The sequence below is a fragment of the Cheilinus undulatus genome, linkage group 6, assembly GCF_018320785.1.
Source record: "Cheilinus undulatus linkage group 6, ASM1832078v1, whole genome shotgun sequence".
NCBI lineage: Eukaryota > Metazoa > Chordata > Actinopteri > Labriformes > Labridae > Cheilinus > Cheilinus undulatus.
Window position 1 is genome coordinate 44496630 of NC_054870.1, and position 20689 is coordinate 44517318.

Here is a 20689-nt window from a genome sequence, read left to right on the forward strand (position 1 = left end):
TCCTGAAAAGACTGAAACTATCCCCGATTTCATCTGGCAAAAGAGTGGAATGTTTTTGTTTTTTTTAATTCTAATAAAGTTTTGAAAAAAAAGTTTATGCATGTCATAAATGTTCATTTTATTACCACCTGACTTGGTGCCAAGGCAATGTGAGCGATCCAAAAGAGAAACTTCTAGTCTGTGTCTACTGAAGTGTGTAACAAATATTGCCAACGTTTTGCCAAAGGCTGTGCACCTCAGACATCCAGAAGTTTACTTGAAATTTCTGATGGCTTCATTCCTCTAAAGCATTTTTCTTACTTAAATCTCATAGTTTAACTTTTAGGACCTGTATCCAGAATACAGCACAAAGAAAACACATTTAATTTCCAAACAGATCAACTTTAACTAACTTTAGCTGACATCTATGATGTTGTGGGGTGTATAAGTGTCTATAGCATGGGTCACTTGCACCTCTGTGAAGGCCCCATTAATACTGGCAGATACAGGTTTTGGAGTAACGTAGCATTCCATCCAGACGGCATCTTTTTCAGGGCCGTCCCTGCTTATTTTAGCAAGACAATGCCAAGTCACATCCAAGCAGCAACCTCTGGTCCTGAAAAATGAAGCCGATGCAGAAGTGCAAAAAATTGCAATACTGCAAGTGTCCACTTGAGGCTGGCTGCAGGAACACAGGACGTCCTGTCTGAACACATGTTAAACAGCCAGTTTTGACACTAGAAATAAACTGGTTTACAGCCTGGTTCAAAACACCAAACGTGTCTCATTAGCTCATGTCTTATTGTGCTCCCACTGTAAGGGGGGTGAATTTTTTGGTACCACAGTTGTTTGGATTATATTTAAGATGAAAGCTGATTGGCGCGTCTCATTTGATTGACAGATAACTCGGCAGGCAGAGGCTCCGTTTCTGTCAACCAGAATGCTAGCTAGCAGGCTGACAGGAAGTTGAGCTTAGTGGGCAGGCCGTTAGGTTGATCCAAAGCTCGGTTGAGACCGCAATTTCAATATGGAGGCCTCCATGGATTGGCTTCAAGAGCCGTTTGAGTCCTTCTATTGTAAGCAGACGACCGGCGTCACACAGGGTTTGTCCAATTCTATGGTCACATCATGCATGAGTTACAACACCATGGCTTCACGATGTAAGAGTGAGGCTACTAAACTGGCCTGCATCAGGGCTGAACAATTTGGGAAATAAATGTAGTTATGCCCCCCCCCCCCCCCCCCCACAGTATTGTGAAAGCCATTTAAGATAAATTTATCAGGCTGGATAGAGTCAAAAACAGCTGGACTTGAACCTGGACCACCTGCGTGCATAGGGCCGTGCCTTACCACTACCCCTGATTGTGATTTAATATGTGACTGTTTTTGAGTTGCTCATCTAATGTATTTTTCAACAAAAAAAAGTAGTAAATCATTTTATTAAACATCCAAGACAGTATTTAGGGATTAAACTAGGGCAGAACAATTTTGAAAAAATATCTAATTGCATTTATTAACCTAAGACACACATGAAGTAAGAATGGTGAAGAATTCAATGTAATAATTGTCTTCAATCCTCAGACTCTTTTGTTATCAAGTTGATGTAACAGAGGTAAAAATTGCTCATATCCCAACTTTTTTGGAGCATGTTGCAGGCATCAAATTCAGAATGTATGTACAGCCATGTGTATTAGCTTTAGGCATGCAGGGCACTAAGGATTCATCACATTGCCTGATGTGCCACAGCCCAGGGCTGGAGTGAGGGGAGAGGGTGGCCAGAGTCAGGGTCGACACACATCGACAAGTGTGCATCACTCGGCAGCTAAGGTCAAAGTGGACTGCATCTTTTTTGTCTGGGCCTTTTCACCCCTGGTAATACACCCATTGGAGGCCCGTGGTTTTGGGGTCCCTGGGACATCCAAAGGGTGACCAGAAGCTCATTGCAACCCTGCTACTTGTCTGGATGGTACGCTAGGCCATGCTTGCGCCATCCTAGACTTTTGTATTTTTTCAACTGATTATCTTCCCATGCCCTTGGTAATATGCAAGAACATCCAGAGCACTATCAGGATTGTGTCAATCCTCCTTCCCATCCCCAATGGTGCCCTCACCACATCTACATCTTACTTCAGCCTCAATTTTTTTCGCCCAAACACGCCTAAAAGTTCTGCACAGTACTTTATGTTTCCTAGAAAAACCTTGTCTTGATGCTTTATTCTATTAAATTTGGAAAAGGTTTGCAAGTCACTGCATTCTGTTTTTTTTCTGTCCACATTTTATATGATGTACCAACTTTTTTGGAAGTGGAGTTTATAGCTGTAGTAAATCATCTTCTAAGTTGAAAGAAAATCATTATTTCTATGTCTTTTGTAGTTATTTGAACAGCAGGTCCTCAAAAAAGGCATCAACAACAGGAACAAATGTTTGTGTCTGTGCATGTCATGTGACTGAGTGGAGCAGAGTAGCACAGTGACTAAGACTGGGTGACACTGCAAACTGCTTTTCAAGTGGTAAACATTAGATTGTGATGACTCTAGTGTCTGTTTAAGGAAAAATAAGTCACTCCAGGGCTATTTAAATGATCCAGGCTCATTTTTACTACAATTTTCAGAACTAAATATTGAAATTATATTCCAGAAAATACGCTCAAACATGGGTTCATGTGCAAATATACAGGTAGAATCCATTCTTAAGCCTTATTGCACATCCTCTGACAGTCCCTCTGCCTCGCAGGAGTATTTCTTTGTTGTCTGACTTACATCTGAGCGGCAAACACTCGTGCCACAGAAAGGCTGTTTGTGCATTCCTCATATGACTGCGGGGACTGTACGTTGTAGTCAGAAAGCACTGACCTGAATTTATCAGACTTTATAAATAGATATCTGTCCTGTCCACTGCTGTTAGACTTTATTCCAGTCTTGTGCACAATTTGCTATGCACACTTCATTCCCAAACGAGTCCAGCCATCTATTCCAGTTAAATTCATCCTTACTCTTTATTTAATTTCTAGTCTCACGTGTCTACTTGGCTACCCTCACGAGGAAATTAATATCTGTAAACCCCCTCAGATTAATTCTCACTTGTGTGATGTGGCAGCTCGTCTCTCATCCCCTCCTCTTTGCTATTTGTGTGAATGGGGTGTAATTTCAGCCCTCACTCTGTGGACGCGTGTGCACTTTAACTGGCCACAGTGTTTCAGAGCACAGAAAGCGCTGAGGGGAAATCATATGATTAGACAGTTGCCAGGTCTGTTTTCACCTCAGCGCTGGCATGTCAGTCTCTTAACATGAGCCATCTTTTAAGCTCTTTGGTTTAGATGAGCACATAATGTTGTTGCCCGGACCCCTTAAAGATGAGGTCACTGTTTCCTGCCCTGTATATGACCCCATCACTGATGCAAAAACCCAAATAGGCCTTCATCGAAACAAAAAGCTGCTTTTTAAAGGTCATGGGAGAATATTTTCACTGGTTATGAAACAGACTGGAATGAGCAGTGATGCTATATGAAGAAGAACCCATCAGTGAGAAGGCTCACCTTTCTATATGGCTGTTTAAACCTCCTAAGACCCTGCATTTATATAAGAGGACATTACATTTTGGCTTTTCTGCATTATTGCTCTAATTTCTGAATTTTTGAAAGAATTGTCCAACATGTCCACTGAAGTGTGAGTAATCTGCTTGAAATGTTGGAAGAATCTGCTATAAAATGTTTCCAAATTTTCATTAGAAATGAGTTCATGTGTTGGTATATTTTGGGAAACCAGGCCTGAACAGCGACAGGTTGTCATGTCTCACAGAGTCAATGCAATGTAGAAATCTACAGAAATGTCAGTAACTCTACTCACTATGTGGCTGAATTTTCTTTTGATTAGATACAGCCCTCTAACACGACACTTTTGTTTAAAATTATTGTCAAGAAGAGGAACTGCTATATGGATTATTCATCAAGTAGTGCTGTAGTACTCAAGAACGGTCTTAGTCTTGAGACTGGTCTCAAGACGACGTCTTGAATGTCTTGGTCTTGTCCCGGACTTGAGAGCATTTTTACTCGGCTTTGTCTCTCAGACTGGCCGGACTCAGGATTTTCCATGAAGAGCGGTCGAAACCAGCACTGATCTGCTATTCTTTGACGTCATTAATGTGATAATAAGGAGAGGCACTTGCTAAAACAACAAATAGCTACAACTGCAAAAACTCGGACAGTCAGTCAATCTTATTTCTAGTCAGAAATACCTCTGCACACCTTCATCCACCTGACAAATCAAGATAAACATCCAATTTTCAGATTTTTTTAAATAATTCTGGACTTGCCAGCGGTTTTTAGATGCATACAAGGATTTATTTTTTTACAAGAAGTTAGTTGAACAAATCTGTTAAGATTTGAGATTTTTGCATGTTGTGCTATGAAAAAGTTGCAGACACATTATTTATCTGTTAAATTTATTAAAAAGAAAAAGAGAAAGCTCTTTAACTGTTCAACCTTGTCAAGGTTTTTTTTAACTGATTTTTATGGTCTTGGTCTTGGTTTTGTCTTGGCCTCGGCTTGTCTTGGGCTTAGTGCACTCTGGTTGAGCAAGTCTTGGTCTTGGCTAGTGTGGTCTTGAGTACAAAACTATCGTCAAGTCCAGGCTGCTCTGTCATGGAGGCCACTATGACAGAGCAGCAATGGCAATATGGCAACAAATATGACATAGGTCTTTTTCAGTAATGTAGACATTTGAGTGCAAAAAAGTCTACAGAATGTAGCTTTAACTTTTTCTATCTTTGTTTTGTTTTTTTGCCTATGGATGGTTATTTTTTATACTGGTGACCAGTCCAGGGTGTTCCCTGCCTCTCGCCCAGTGATAGTTGGGTTAGACTCTAGCCCCCCATGACCCTGAACAGGATAAGGGGTGTAGAAGATGAACGGATAGATGTATTTTGTGTCATGGGTGATTTGAGACCCTTTCTAGGCATGCTCAAGCACACCTAAAATACATTTCAGCAGCCCTGAAGAATGGAGTGAAGTTGACAGAAACTTTGCAGAAAAAACAGAGTTGCTTACTTTTTGTGAGATAACATTTAGTTAAAGGTTATTCTGTTAAAGAGATTTCACTTAAGTGTCTTGAAAAAGATGAAAATTGTTTTCTTTAGAAAAAGTAGTAATTATATTATAACCAGCATATGCTGGTTCAGCACTTTGCCTCATCAACCTTGGTCCTTTATGGTTCTGGCTTCCTAATGGCCATCCTCCAGGCCTACGCCAGACCCATGCCCTATCTCTCCAAGTGTCCTCCCAGCTGACACTTCCACAATGTATGCAGAGGCTCCCGGCATCTGGACCAGCCCATCCGGTCCTGGGCACTCAGTATGCAGTGAGCTGGATCAGGCCGCTGACCAGGTGCTTATAAAAGTGCAGTTGCTGTTCCAGTATCAGGCAGCTGACCCTTCCCATCCTCGCTCTTCTGAGCACGTCTGCATTAAAGACACAGTCCTGTCAACCATACCCAAGGATGCGCCAAACTGAAGTTGTCACAAAGGAGTCCAGTTGGCGGCTCTGGCGATCAGTCAACATCCAGGCCTCACAAGAGTATAGTAAGACCAGGAGGACCAAGGGCCAAAAGACTTTTGTCAAAGTCTGATGATCTCAGCCTCACAACCAGTGGGTCAATGGATTGCGTCCCCAAGGTAGGTGACCTGCTCCACAACTTCCATGCACTCATCGTCCACAGACACAGACTCGATGGCAGCATTCCCAAATGCCTGGATCTTTGTTTTGCCCCAGAAGATGTGCATTCTCAATGCTTCAACCTCCTCACAGGACATCTACAGTCTCTGCAAGGATCACAGCATCATCACCAGATATCCAAATGACTCTCCACAGTTCACTGCCCTTGTTACCCTCCCCATTATCCAGTCCATACAGGTACTGAAGAGAGGAGAGGCTACGACACACCTCTGCCTTACCCCAGAATCAACTGGGAAGAAGTCAAAGGGGGAGCACCACACTTCCCAGTATTTTCTGTACCAGAATATAGGGCAGACATCAGCTGGATGAGCTATCCTGAATCCTCCAGAGGGCATCTCTACTCCCCGGGTCAAACACCTTCTGTAAGTCAACATAGGCTGCAAAGAATCCCCTGTTGAATCCCCAATAGCTTTTAGTGAGGACCAGAAGTGCCAGGATGCGGTCTACTGTGGACCTCTTAGGTGTATATTAAGTGTTGGGACGCACTGATACCAGTAAAAGTCCTGCATTCAAAACTTGATTGATATGTCAGTATTAGGGTATAGTTTTAAATATGGTGCAACAATGAATAACACTTTGACTGCTCTGAGGTTTTAAAAATTATATTAGTTAATATATATAATAGCATACCTAAATACTATCAACACACTTAGTGGACAGATTGTACAAAGGTATTTTGCTTAGAACAGGTTTTAATGAGGCCTTTTCTGTTTGGATAGTATCAATTAATAATCAAATCAAAAATATATGTCAGTTTTTAGGGGCTCAACTTTTGTGAGATATAAGTAAGGGAGGCTAAAGGCTGAAGAGCACTGCTTTATGAACAGACAAAATGATTTTAGTTTGAAATATTTACACATTGAATACATCTACATGCATGCAAACAAATACACTCACTTGAGTTTCTCTTTATTTTTCTTTAAATGTGAATAGCACTTGACTCTAAAAATATTATCAGTATTACGTTCATGTGATGAAGTACTGATTAGAACGATAATATGTTGTTAGAAGACATGCTCCTATAGTTGCTAAGACAACCTTCATCATTATATACAGAGACCAAAACAAATGCCACACAAGTTCATTCCAGCCCAAACAGACCCTACCTTTTCCCCACTGTCCTTCTTTCTTCAGACACTGACTAATCAATCAGCAAGGTGATTATAGACCAAAGAAATAATCCAAAATCGATAGCAATGCAGCAGCTCATGAACTACTCACCTCTGCAAACACTAGACTTCTTCTCCCTCAGTGTCTACCTGCAGCTTTTCATGAACTCCTCCAGTCTGTGTTTACTGCCCGACTTAAAGCTGGTGTTTGTTTCTGTCCTCTCTTCTGAGGAGTCTCTCTGCTGCTATTTTTGCATCGCACGCTGAGTGGGAGGAAAGGACGGAGGGTGGGCACAGACCGAACAGGGGGCAAGAGTGGGGGGGCTCAGGGGTGAGGGTAGAGGAGGGAGGAGACTGAACCGGAGCTGGGGGAGCCATGTCTGCTTTGGGCCAGGAGGTGTTTGAGGGGGGGTGCACCTGATCTGACAGGAGGCTGTGGAGGGGGGCGTTAGTTCTCAGGCAACACTGTAAACAAACAGGCTGAGAGAATGACAGCAGGATGAGAAGTCAGAAAGATCAGACTAGATGGAAACTCTAGTCCCTTTCCCGGCCTGCTGTTGTTGTATGTTTTGATAAATAAGGCAGGCTTCAATTAACCTTACATGACAGATAGATTGTTTCATTGCATGGATATATTTAATACTCATCTGGGAAACGTCCCATGCAAAGTGTTTGGAAAGGGTTTGACTTTTCAAGAAAATTTCAGATAGTGATTGGACAAAAGTTCTGTCTGTCACATTCATAATGGGGCAATCAGAGTGAATCAGAGTAACCTGAGCTTGACAGTAAGTCGCTGTTGTTGTTTATGAACAGTGGAACTTGTCAGTGGATAAAACTCATGCCAAAGCAGATCAGGAGGAGTGAAAAACATCTCCTCTGTCAAGAAAAGCTTTCATCATGGCTCTTTGCTCTTGTGTTATTAATTCGCTAAACCTGCAGCAGCCATTGTATAAACTAATTAACAGTACAACAAACCCTGCTGTACCTATCAGAAACCCATGCTGAAGCAGGTCAGGAGAAGAACGATAACATCTTTTTTGTCATGATAAGCTTTAAGTGTAGTTCTAAGCTCTTTTCTAAATAAAGATATTTGGTACAGTTGTGATAAAACTGCTGCTATACTGTAGCTACATCCAGGCTAATTGCTACCAGCAGCAGCCATTGCTAATAGCTTCCAGTAAAACTAAACCCCGCCTGTAGCTGCCACCTCACTCTCCTCAAACAACACTGATTGGTCAGGTCCGTTTACAGACCAGGCACAATCTTTTCAGATTGGAGCTTTGCAAAATAGATTTGCCTGATTGCAAACATGGAATCTGGCTGATCTAACTGCTTTGCAAGGTTGAACTGGCAAGCCTGCTTCCCAAAAAACAAACAAACAGTTTATTATCTCATATCTCCATTTTTCATGATTTTTTTTTTTTTTTTTTCAGAAATCAGTGATTTTGGTCATCTTTTACATCAGGGGTGTCCAAGGTATGGCCTGCAGGCCATTTTTGATTGGCCCTCAAACAAATTCTTGAAATTAAATGAATTCTTATCCTATAAACAAACATTTTGACCAGGCAATTTTGTTTTTCTTGATGAAACTGGGACAACACTGTAAATAATGAACATATTGGCAGCCAAAATGATATCTTGATTTACTTGACTGATTGAATATGGATTACAGCAGCAAAAGAGGCACCAATGATGTTCCAGGCACAGTTCCAGTGGTATCCAGAGCTGACCAGGGCCCCCTGAAATCTGACTGACCACCCCAAAATCCTTAAAATGATCGGCTATTTGCCTCATCAGCAATTAAATAGCCATTTCTGGCATGCCTAATCACTAAGCATATCTTTACCTTCACTAAAATTGTTGTACTAACTTTAATACCCTCATGGTGGGTAAAAGTGGCTCCCCCATCCTGATATACTTCTGACTGTGGCCCCCACTGGAAAAAGTTTTGACACCCCTGCTTTACGTGTATCAGTGGGTTTTAAAACATCTAAACCAATGTAAGTGTCAAAAAGATGTTGACTATCACTAGTCAGTGTTCATTTAAATTGAAAAATACAGTGGTTTTTTTCATTCTCATAAAAGTGGTGATTGTGGAGGTTTTGGCCTGATGGCAGTGCTTTGTATCTATGTAAGCTGGACATAGTAGTCATACACCCAGCTGATCCCTATCATGGCCTTCAAGCGCCACAGCCAATCAGCTCTTTCTCTCAACACAGCGGTCCATTTAAATACAACGTATTTCTCACTAATCCCTGCTCACATTAATACTGATGCACCACACTGGTACTGCTGCTGCTGGCAAACTTAACCTCCTCCACCCCAGCCTCCTCCTTTATAGCATAAAGCTTGTTGCACCACCATATTCATATTTATGCTACTATGGATTAAATGTTTTTGAACTAATTTATTGTATTCAATATGCATTGTCAAAAATGTATCCCTCCATATGGGTGTGGTTTCTAGCCATGTGCTCCCTGTAGAGTCAAAGCATGCTGCTTGACTAACCCAGGGAGCATCTTCTGAGCAGAGCCTTCTCCGCCAAGTAAAACTGTGTATCTATTTTGCAATAAAATTGAAAAATGTATGATGAAGGTGTTCCTGAACGAATTTCACACTCCCCTGAATCCATTCAAACAACCATGAGCATATTCATTAACTAGGCTAGACTGTTTCATTATAAATAAAACACTAATTTTAGCACTTTTATTATTTTTATGTCTATTTTGGTAGTTATACCTCTGTTTTTTCCAAATTTGTCACACAGGACTGCTGTCAAACAAAGTTTCATTGTATTCTTGCATACAGTGGCAAAAACTTGCCTTTCATTTATAAATTTTCATTCTATCCAAATAATTTTTATTCTCTGGGTTGTTAAGTATCTAATTTCCTTCCCCAGCAAACATGGCTGTTACCCATTATTTCATTGACTTATTTCTTCCCACATGAAAGCATCCTTGGGTCCCTTTAAAGATGCAAAATAAATCCTATAGCAAGTATGAATTTCATAATTTCATGGTCAGCGTGCTGTACATCTCTCTCTAACTCATCTCTACTGTAACTCATTACTGGCAGGCCTACCTGCATGCACAGTTATACCTCTGCAGTTGATCCAGAACGCAGTAGCACGTCTGGTCTTCAACCAACCCAAGAGAGCTCATGTCACGCCTCTTTTAATCTCTCTACACTGGCTTCCAGTTGCAGCTCGCATTAAATTCAAAACTCTAATCATTGCTTACAAAGCAGTAACTAAAACTGCTCCTGTTTACCTGGAGTCCCTCATCCAGGTCTACACCCCTTCTCGCCCACTACGCTCAGCCAGCGAAAGGCGCCTGGTACTTCCAGCACATCATGCTCCTAAGTCACTAGCTCGACTCTTCTCCTCTGTTGTCCCTAAATGGTGGAATGAATTACCCAACTCCATTCGATCTACAGACTCCCTGTCTACTTTCAAGAGAAGGCTAAAGACTCAGCTCTTCAGAGAACACTTTGCACTTAGCTAGGCAATTCTCTACTGTTGTCCCCAGTAGTAGATTGAGTCTCAGCCAGACTATTCTCCACTGCTGCCCCCAATGGTTGAATGAGTTTCCCAACTATAGTTAGCTCGCACTGTCCTGCTCTGCTTCTGGGATTTCTTTGCCCAGCTCTTTGGGAATGATCCAGCACTTGGTACTTGGTAAATAGTTGTTGTGAAGTCTAATGAATGGCGATTAGTGATCCCACATTTTCCTTGATTCATTGTTGCTGTCTAATAACAAAAAAAACCAAAAAAACAAAAAACAAAAAAAAAACTCCATAAACAACGTATATTTTAGGTACTCTGCCTTAAACTCTACATGACAGCACTTGCGTCCAATTGGACCTGAAGCACTTGATGGCACTTACTGATGTTGTTTCTTCTTGTCTAGATCATTGCTTGTGTTGTTCTTGCTCTCAAATGTACGTCGCTTTGGAGAAAAGCGTCTGCTAAATGACATTGTAACAAATCAAGCTGCCTCACCTCGCTTCACTGTAATGTAATATTCATACCACCTGTGGCTTTCTCTGCAGAAAGCCTGCATGTGCTCATCCTCTCAACTTCCATGTGACAATGCTTTTTCTATCCCTTTTTTTTCTTTCCTATATCTGTAAAGAATTGGCAGTGCCTAAAAGGTTAAAACTGCAGTTAAAACACTCAAGCATAAATCTGCTGCAACAGACCAACTGATGGGTAGAATCACAATGCAGTGATTCAAAAATGAGCCAGATATTGACTTCAGAGGGATGGGGATTTATTTTGGGTCCCTTTTTATCCGCAGTCTTCACAGGCCATCCTCAGCTGAGTGCCCAGTCTGTGGGCACAGCAGGCTTATTATTACTATCTCTATAAATAACACTGATTTGATCAGCTCTGCAGACATCACAGCTCTCTGTTGACACACTTGTTCCCTCCAACTCTGCCTCAGTGAATGAAAAGCACGCACACTAGCTCCTCTTTATTGTTCACCTGGTTTCCATTATCATCCACAATAATCAGCAGCTCAACGCTCCTCACCCTCCTCACCCCCTACTCTCCATCTCCACAGCTCTTTTCCCTGCTGATGTCACCCCTCTTCCAATCATAAAGCGCACCTTCTTTCTCTGCTTATGCCAGGGAAACACACGCCTGACCAGTAAAATGTGTCGATCCATTAGGGCAATAATGGTATCTCAATCAGTAGTAGTAAGCAACGCTGAACCACCTATCGCCAAGCCCCATCCTCCAACACCATGAGCCAATCAGATTTCTCACAGCTACAAAATGCACTCAGACATCCTGCGCATAGACCTCCATTGCATAGCTTTAGAAATTTAGATTTCCTGTGGTTTTATTGAAATTCATACAGTTATGCCATAGAAAAATGGTCAAACATTGCACGGGGTGATATAAGAACACAATGTAGCATACAGATGCTGCTTAGATTACTATAGTACCAGGAAAACATTATATGTAGCACCGAGAAAAAGAATTCCACTCCTTGGTTGTTTTACCCTTTTACTGATTTAATAAATCAATCATGGTCAATATAATTAGGCTTTTTTGAAAAGAAAAAAAATTTTGATGTCAAAGTGAAAACAGGTTTCTACAAATTAATGTCAGTTAAATAAAAATACATAATCTGAAATTAGTGACTGCATCAAGTTCTGTCAGGCTGCATGGGGATCAGATGTGACCAGCTCTTTTCAAGTCCAGCCACCAATTCTCTTTTGGATTGTTGAGTGCTTCAGGTCATTGTCTTACCGGAAAATAAATTCTCTCCCAAGCTGTACTTCTCTTGCAGACTGAATAAGATTGTCCTCCAGTATTTTTCCTATATTTTCCATATTTATTTTACTCTCTACCTTCACAAGGACTGCAGGGCCGGCTGCCAAGAAACATCCCCACAGCATGATGCTGCCACCACCATGCTTCACAGTGGGGATGGGGTGTTTGTGGTGATGTGCAATGTTTGATGCCAGTTATAGCATCTTGTCTGATGGTGAAAAAGCTCCATTTTGGTCTCATCAGACCAAAGAACTTTCTCCCACTTGACCAAGGAGTGTCCCACATGCCTTTTGGTGACCTCTAGTCGAGGTTTAATCTGAGTTTGTTTCAACAGTGGCTTTCTCTTTGCCACTCTACCATAAAGCTCTGTAGCATAAGTATGCAGACTCACTCCCATCTCAGCTGCCAAAGCTTTTAACTCCTTCAGAGTAGTCATAGGTGTCTTGGTGGCCTCTCTCTCTAGTCTCCTTCTTGCACGCTCACTCAGTTTGTGAAGACTGCCTGATCGTGGCAGATTTAACATATTCCTTCCATTTACTGATGATGAATTTAACTAAACTCTGGGGGATGTTCAGTGACTTGGAATTTTTTTGTGTACTCATCCCTCGACATATACTTCTCTCTGAGTCGCTTGGAGTGTTCTTTTGGCTTCATGGTACAATGGTAGCCAGGAATGCTGATTAACCAGTGACTGGACCTTCCAGACACAGGTGTCCTTATACTACAATACATTGAGACGCATTCACTGCACTCAGGTGATCCCCATTTCACTAACTGTGAGACTAGTAATCTGTTGTAGCAATCTGTTTTCACTTTGACATTAAAGAGGCTGTTTTAAAGTATTTTTTTTTCAAAAACACAAATTATACTGAGTCATAAAATCAATAAAAGTGTAAATTAACTCAAATGGGTGAATACTTTTAATAAGCACTGTAGATTATAGATAACCAATAAGCAGAATTCTATTAATGGTTCTTATTGTAAGTAATCTTTTGCAGAGTATTTGGCCAGACATCTGTTTTTTCCCAGTAATAATAATAATGGTGTCATTTTGATATAAACAATATTCTCCAACTCTAATATCACATTTGAAAACATACCAATATGTCTTAAGAAATTGATCTATTGCCCATCCCTATGATGCACAGATTCTCTGCTGCAGACAGCCCCTGTGTTTACCTGTCGGTGTGAGATTCCGATGCAGCTCCCCATCTTGTATTCCATGTCCTCCTCCGGTGAAGTGACTCGAGCACTACACGGCTTGCACAGCACCTTCCTGCAGAACTGCATCCTTCTCAGTCAGCCTCAGCATCGCCAGAGCAGGCAGATCTGTGCTGGAGCAACAGAGTGAGAGCGTGCACGCCTCTGTGTCTGTGCCAGAGTGTGCATCAGTGACTAATAAATGCTCTGCTCTGCATTTGCCACTGGTGCTCCTGTGACATACATTTTCAAGGCATTGTTATATAAAAAACATCCCTACATTACATAAGCAGTCCAACCTAATCAAATAAGCGTAAAAAAAAAGGGAGCTTCTCTTTCTCTTTCCCGCCTCAGAGATCCTCCCTGCTCTGCTTCTGAGGGAAAAAAATGCACAGACAGGGGGAGAGGAGAAGATGAGAGGCAGCAGAAAAAGGGTGCCTGTCTCTTTAAAAGACCCAGGAGGAGAGCAGATGATGGTGGTACACCATGATGATGGGAATGCACGATGATACTGCTGTGTTCAGCCAGAGAAATGTGACTACAGTGAAGTTCACTCAGCCAGGAAATAGAGCAGGAGGAGAAATTAGGGCAAAAACATGATGAATCATTTTGTGAGTTTTGTTTTATCCACAGAGTGTTTTTCACTGCCTTCACAAGAAAAGAAAAAACACAATTAACCATACACTAGTTTGGACATAGACTTGCCACTGGCATTTAGAGATAGAACATTTGAGAGCATCATGAATGCCAGTTTTGCAAGGGGACACATTTAAAATAGGTCACCTTGTAACACTGGGCAAGCTTCATTTTTTCTTTTGGAAGTTTTGATTAGGAACACAAGAAGCTTGAGAAATACTGAAGGCTGAAAGAACAACTGGAGAAGATGTGGGGAGTGAAGGTGGGAGAGTGGCTCCTAAGACTCCGTATATTCTAGAATAATTTCATACAAAGTGAAATATTTGAGGACTTTTTTGTTTCAATCCTATTGACTGTTGCATAGCCTACTGCTCACAAAAAATCATCTATCTCAAAATATTAGAATATTGTTAAGAAGTCCAGTTTCTTGTCAGTTATCTCACTCTGATTCAGTGCACACTACCACAATCATGGGGAAGACTGCTGACTTGACTACTGTCCAAGATGACGATCACTGACACTCTCCACCGCGAGAGTAAGCCATAGAGGGTCAATCCTCAGGACAGGCTGTTCTCAGAGGCTGCATCAAGGCATACTCATGGAAAGTTGACTGGAATGGAAAAGTGTGGTAAGAAAAGGTGCACATGCAACATGCATGAGCTCAGCCTTCAGAGAATTGTCAAACAAAGCAGATTTAAGAACTCACAAGGAGAGCCCTGACGCTGGAGTCAGCGGACCACACACAGAAGTCCAGGAAACGAACTGCAAGTGCCGTATTCCTTGTGTCGAGGCAATCCTAATCCACAGACAATGTCATAAGCATCATATGCATTATCAGCTGTGAGGCCTTCTATAGAGAGGTGTGTGCCTTTCTAAATCATGTCCAATCTATTTAATTTACCACAGGTGGACTCCAGTCAAGGTGTAGAAACATCTCAGCAAAGATGCAGAGAAATGGTAGGAATCTGAGCATTTTTACTTAACTTACAAAAAGATCTAAAATTCTCTCTTCAGTTTGTCATGATGAAGTAGTGAGTGTAGATTAATGAGAATAAGAATTATTGTTTTTTACTGTAGCATCAGGCAGCAACATGACAGAACTGAAATGAATGTAGCGCTTGGGTATATATATATATATATATATATGTTTTGTGAAAATGAGGCAGATATTATAAGGTTACGCTTCATTCTGCTCCTTTTCATTCAAAGTGTATAATTTTATGTTGGATATGAATTGTTTTGTTTTATTGAAATAAATAAATAAATAAATAAAATATAGACTATGAAAAAAATGAAAGAGGAAGAAGTCTTGTGAAAGAAGGTGGGGTTTTGCACAATCATTTAAGCTGCACTTACATCAAATATGTCATCCAGAAGGTGGCGGTAATGCATCGTACACGGACACTAACCGCCTTAAAACCTAAAACCCCAAACAGGAAGACGAGTAAAAAAACGACGAAGAAGAAAAAGGAAGTAAACCGAAGTAATCACAAGCGGGTGTTTTTATCCATTGGAGGATGATGGGAGTGATGTCCCTGTTTTGTTTTGTTTTGTTTTGTTCTTTACTAGTAAATAACAGAAATGTTGCCTGTTGATCTTCTCAGAGGTTTTGTGAACGAGAGACTAACGGCTGCGGCTGAAGAAATATTTGAGGTTTTTAAAAGAACTATCGTCGAGTATGAAGACGAGATCAACCGTCAGAGGAGACTGCTGGATATCGTTTGGAAACCTCACGTTAAATTACAGAGAATAGGTGAGAAATATTACTTTAGAAAAATATTAACAGAGGAGGTCCATTCATTGAATTCTTTTTGTTCAGTTTCATTTGACTTTCTTGTGCTCCTCTAGAGATACCACAACGACATGTCTGTGAGGAGGAGGAGGTTCTGTCAGACCAGCAGCTCTGCTACCAGGAGAGGAACTCCAGCCTGGACCAACCTGAACCATCAATAGAGAACCTGCACATAAATTTACATAAAATAGGTTGGTAGACTGTTTTACCTATGATCAGAGGTGGAGAAAGTACACGACTGTTGTATTCAAGTAAAAGTACAGTTACTCTGGCTAAAATGTACTTAAGTATAAGTAGAATTACTACTCACGTGAAGGTAAGAAGTATGTAATTAACGTTTACTTTGAATACTGAGTAGCTACTGAGGAGTTGTACAATAAAATATGATCTTTCCTTATCTGCAAGAACAACATGAGAATAGATATCAAGCTTGGTTATTCAGGTAATTCACATCTCTTTAATGAAGTTAAATGCACAGCTAAATTGACAGTGTTATTTGAAGTTGGAGAATTAACCCTTTCAGCCTGAGAGGCCCCATATATGGAGTTAGCTTCACCTCCTCTGAGGAAAACATCTAAAAGGCAATCTCAAAGTCCATCAACAGAGTCCTGGCACACACCATTTGAAGCCAACAGATCACAGCAAACTTACAAGGACACATTTTTCGCCTAAACAAAACACAACTCAGACCACAACCAGTAGAATGAAAAGATGTCAAAAACTGCAGTTCCTCTAAACACTGCAAACACCACGATTGTGTGACACAAAATCACACAAATTTAGCAAGTAATTTGTGCTGCATTCAACATGTTCTTCACTTCATTCACTTACTTGCAAAAATTCTTTTAAAAATCTGAACTCAAGTGAACCACTCACAACATGATGGAAAAATCAGCATAAAGATCAGGAGGAGGATCACGAAGAGGACATTGTTCATGCTTTGTGTGAAAACACAGTAACTCGTTGGATAACTTCATGCATGGTGCAAATGTGTTTCACATCACAAACAACAACAATCCACCAGAAATGTGAGCAAAGGAGTTCCAGCAGTCAATCAAATAGGTGATCGGTAGAATGTAATGCAGATACTGATAATTGGGGAAATGTCAAAAATCAGCCAGACCAATAATTGGTCAAACCTTGCTGTCTAAAACCAGCCATGAAAAATGCACATCATCAAATTCTTCTTATGAATAACAACAATATTAAACACAAGCCTTGAATTTTCTGCATGCAGTTAAGAAATGAAGCATGGACTGCAGTTGATCCCAGGCCTCTGTTCGGGGTCCCCTTAGTTCTATTGGACTAGCATTTGCAGCTCATTTTTCTCACATAAATCTGTTGGGCTGATAAACAGTCTTGTTATGTGTTGTTTCAGAAATCCTGGAGCAACATGTCTGTAAGGAGGAGGAGGTTCTCTCTGACCAGCAGCTCTGTAACCAGGTGAAGAACTCCAGCCTGGACCAAGAGGACCCACAGCCTCCACAGATAAAAAAAGAACTAGAGGAAGTCTTCACCAGTCAGCTTGAACTGAGACAGGGGACTCAAAACATTAAACTGACTCTTACCAATGAGGATGGTGACAACTATGAACCAGAAACAGACATTGATCACCAGCTCCCCGCTCAGAGCTCTCCCCTTACTGAGAACCAAGATCCTGAAAGCAGCAGCAGTCATGGACACTCAGTGTCTGCTAGAAAAACAAAGTCACTCAATCATTCAAGTCACTCTCTTAAATCATCAGACAATGTTTGTGATCCTGGCAGAGGTAAAAAGTCTTTAAAATGTGGCACACATGGTGAAGTTTTTAAGGAAAAGCTGTTTTCTTGCAAAACATGTGGGAAAAGATTCAGTAATTCTGCAAACTTGTCTAGACACAATGTAATTCATACAGGTGAGAGGCCACATACCTGTGAAACATGTGGAAAAGGTTTCAGACTTTACCAGGCATTGAAAACTCACATGGTGGTCCACACAGGTGAGAGGCCTTACTCCTGCAGCATCTGCGGACGAAGATTCACTCAGAGTTCAAACTTGGGTAGACACATGAGCATTCATGACAACATAAGGCCGTTTTCTTGCCAAACATGTGGCAAATCTTTCCGTGTGAATTTTGATTTGAAGGTCCACATGAGAACGCACACAGGTGATATGCCGTACTTCTGCAGTATCTGTGGCAAATTTTTCAGAGAAAATTTTGATCTAAAAGAACACCTGAATAAACACACAGGTGTGAGGCCTTACTCCTGCAGCATCTGTGGAAAAAGATTCTTTGCAAAAAAAACCTTGAACAGTCACTCTAAAATTCATTCAGGGAAAAAGCCGTTGTGACACATGTGGCAAATCTTTCAGATTTAAAGGGAATATGAAAGCACACATGCTATCACACACTAAAGAAAAGCCTCACACCTGCAACACCTGTGGGAAAGGATTTCGTTCCAAGTCCTCTATGTATAACCACATTAAGATCTTTCATTCAGATGACAAACAGTCTGGGAAGAAACCTGTGGAGCAAATTAAGAGTTAGGCCTTTGCCTAAGGGCAACCTGACAAAAGGCATGAAAATTTTAAAATAATGCTGAGGTGAATTTTGACACATTAGAAAATATATATTATGCATATTCTTAAAGCCACACTGTGGAAGTCTTCAGTGAGTTTTGCACTGTTCTCTGGTAAAATGAGATACATAAGCGCTGGTGTTGTCATGATACCAGAATTTTAACTTTGATACTAAACTAAGTTTAGTATCACGAAGCCTAAAACTAAAACCTGATGGATCAGAAGCAGGATGTTCACAGGGGATGGTCCCATTTTGGAATTAATGGTTTAATAACCCAAAGTGTAAATAAAGAAATTTACAACAACGTTTGATTTATCATGTGTTTCTTGTCTGTATTCAAGTATTTGGTAATCTATGTTTACAATCCCAATTTCAAAAAATTGGGGCGCTGAGCCAAATATTAATTTAAACAGAATAAAATTATATGCAAATCTCATAAACCCATATTTTGATTCACAGTAGAGTAGTGGTATTCAACTGGTGGGTTGGAACCCAAAAGTGGGTCGCGACTAGGGGTCAAGAAAAAAATGGTGATAAAAGTCCTGGAGTCCATATTGGACATGCATTGATACCTTTGTTTTACTGTGAAACTGGGTAAATTTAAATGTTTGATCAATATTTAAACTAATTAATCTCTTCTTGCAATATATAGCAACTTTTCCAATGATAATGAAGTAATTTCTCGAGATCTCTGAAAAATTGGCAAAAATGGACACATAATGATGGGGAAAGAAGGTATAAAATTTTTCAGTTTTGTCCTTTTTTTATATCAGGTGTTTTGGTCCAATCATTTGGTCCAAACTGCAACATATTTAATTAAATAAATATGCATAGCTGAAAATTGTTCCAAAACTTGGGTCGCGATCTGCTGTAAGACAGACAGGTGGGTCCTGAGGCTGAACCAGTTGAGAGCCACTGCAACTGAGCATAAACATCAGATGTTGAAACAGAGACATGTTGCCCAATCATGAAACATGAGCTCATTTTGACTTTAATGACAGCAACACATCTCAAAAAAGTAGGGCCAGGTCAACAAAAGGCTGGGAAATGAAGTGGTACTGATGAAAAACAGCTGGAGGAGCATTTTACAGTTTATTAGGTTAATAAGCAACAGGTCAATAGCATGGCTGGGTATAAAAGGAGCATTTTAGAGAGGCAGAGTTTCTCAGTTCACCAATCTGGGGGAAAAAACATCTGACAACTTCAGAAGAATGTCCCTCAATGAAAAAAATGGTGAAGACTTTGAATATCCCACCATCTACAGTATGTAATGTAAGATTCAGAGAATCTGGAGAAATCTCTGTGAGCAAGGGCCAGGTCTGTAAGCCAGTATTGGATGCTTGTGATCTTCGGGCCCTCAGGTGGCCCGGTGGCTCTGTCAACACAGTTTGCCATGCCATGACAAATGCAAGTTAAAGCTGTATCATGTAAGAAGAAGCCATGTGTGAACACAATCCAGAAATGCTGCTGTCTTCTTTCATTTAAAATGGACTAGGGCAAAACGGGAAACTGTTCCGTTGAATGAAAATTTGAAGATCTTTTTGGAACCGCATCTACCGTGGACTAAAGAGGAGAGAGACCATGCACCTTGTTATCAGCATACAATTCAAAAGCCTGCATCTCTGCTGGTATGGGGTTGCATTAGTGCCTATGGCGTGGGCAGCTCTGGAAACATCTGGAAAGACACTATCAATACTGAAGAGTAGATAGAGGTTTAAGAGCAACATATGCTTCCATCCAGGCATCTCTGTCAGGGAAGGCCTTGCATATTTCAGAAAGACAATGCTAAACCACATATTGCATCCATCACAACAGCATGGCTTCACAATAAAAGAGTCCAGGTTCTGAACTCGCTTGCCTACAGCGCAGACCTTTCACCAATACAAAATGAAAAAAATTCAGCAAAAAAGAGCTGGGACTGTTGAGCATCTAGAAGCCTACAGCCGACACAAATGGAACAGCATAGGGGGCGCAGGTGGTCTAGTGGTTTAAGACATGTCCCTCGTATGGGGTCGGCCTGGGTTTGAATCTGGCCTGTGGCACTTTCCCATGTCTCCCCCTAGCTCTCTCATCCCTGTTCCCGATTCTACCCGCTGTCCTCTGCTATTAATAAAGGCATAAAAAGCCCAAACACAAGTCTTTGAAAAAATGGTAGAGCATTCCTCCCCAAAACTCCAGCAACTGGTCTCCTCCATGTAAGTATTTCTCTGCTTTTTACTATCAAGAGAGGAGAAGAAAATATGAAGTAATTGCTGGATAACATTCACAAGCATATTTAGCTAACTTTAGTAGCTCCATATTAGTAAATTTCATCATGGTTAGCTATGAGAAACATATCTTTTAAAGATGCATGCTGTCTCTCTCTACACCCCCAGCTTCTTTGGGTTGAAATATAATTGTG

At 40.9% G+C, this 20689-nt stretch overlaps 2 protein-coding genes across 13 annotated transcripts in view; one reads left to right on the forward strand and one right to left on the reverse strand.

Annotated features, from left to right (window-relative positions):
• Positions 1 to 13646, reverse strand: part of tacc2 (transforming, acidic coiled-coil containing protein 2) — a 130298-nt gene extending 116652 nt beyond the window's left edge. For 7 of the 12 annotated variants that reach the window (XM_041788699.1, XM_041788698.1, XM_041788697.1 and 4 more), the window contains exon 1: positions 13280 to 13645. In XM_041788699.1, coding sequence (XP_041644633.1) covers positions 13280 to 13390 — 111 coding nt within the window. In that variant the 5' untranslated portion in view covers positions 13391 to 13645. Of the gene's footprint in view, positions 1 to 6928; positions 7048 to 13279 lie in introns of those variants that run through there. The other 5 variants (XM_041788700.1, XM_041788691.1, XM_041788694.1 and 2 more) reach the window with 3 other exon arrangements.
• Positions 13647 to 15409: 1763 nt separating this feature from the next.
• On the forward strand, positions 15410 to 18540 carry LOC121511184 (zinc finger protein 665-like). The gene is made up of 3 exons (XM_041789780.1): positions 15410 to 15689; positions 15785 to 15919; positions 17107 to 18540. The coding sequence occupies exons 1-3, from the start codon at positions 15518 to 15520 to the stop codon at positions 18057 to 18059; spliced, it is 1260 nt and encodes a 419-aa protein (XP_041645714.1). The 5' UTR covers positions 15410 to 15517; the 3' UTR covers positions 18060 to 18540.
• Positions 18541 to 20689: the final 2149 nt, after the last annotated feature.

Excerpts from the sequence above, each read along its gene's own strand:
- LOC121511184 (XM_041789780.1), top strand. The coding sequence starts at position 15,518 with ATGTTGCCTGTTGATCTTCTCAGAGGTTTTGTGAACGAGAGACTAACG. Across the intron at positions 15,690-15,784 it reads CGTTAAATTACAGAGAATAG|AGATACCACAACGACATGTC; the intron begins GTGAGAAATATT and ends GTGCTCCTCTAG. Across the intron at positions 15,920-17,106 it reads CATAAATTTACATAAAATAG|AAATCCTGGAGCAACATGTC; the intron begins GTTGGTAGACTG and ends GTGTTGTTTCAG.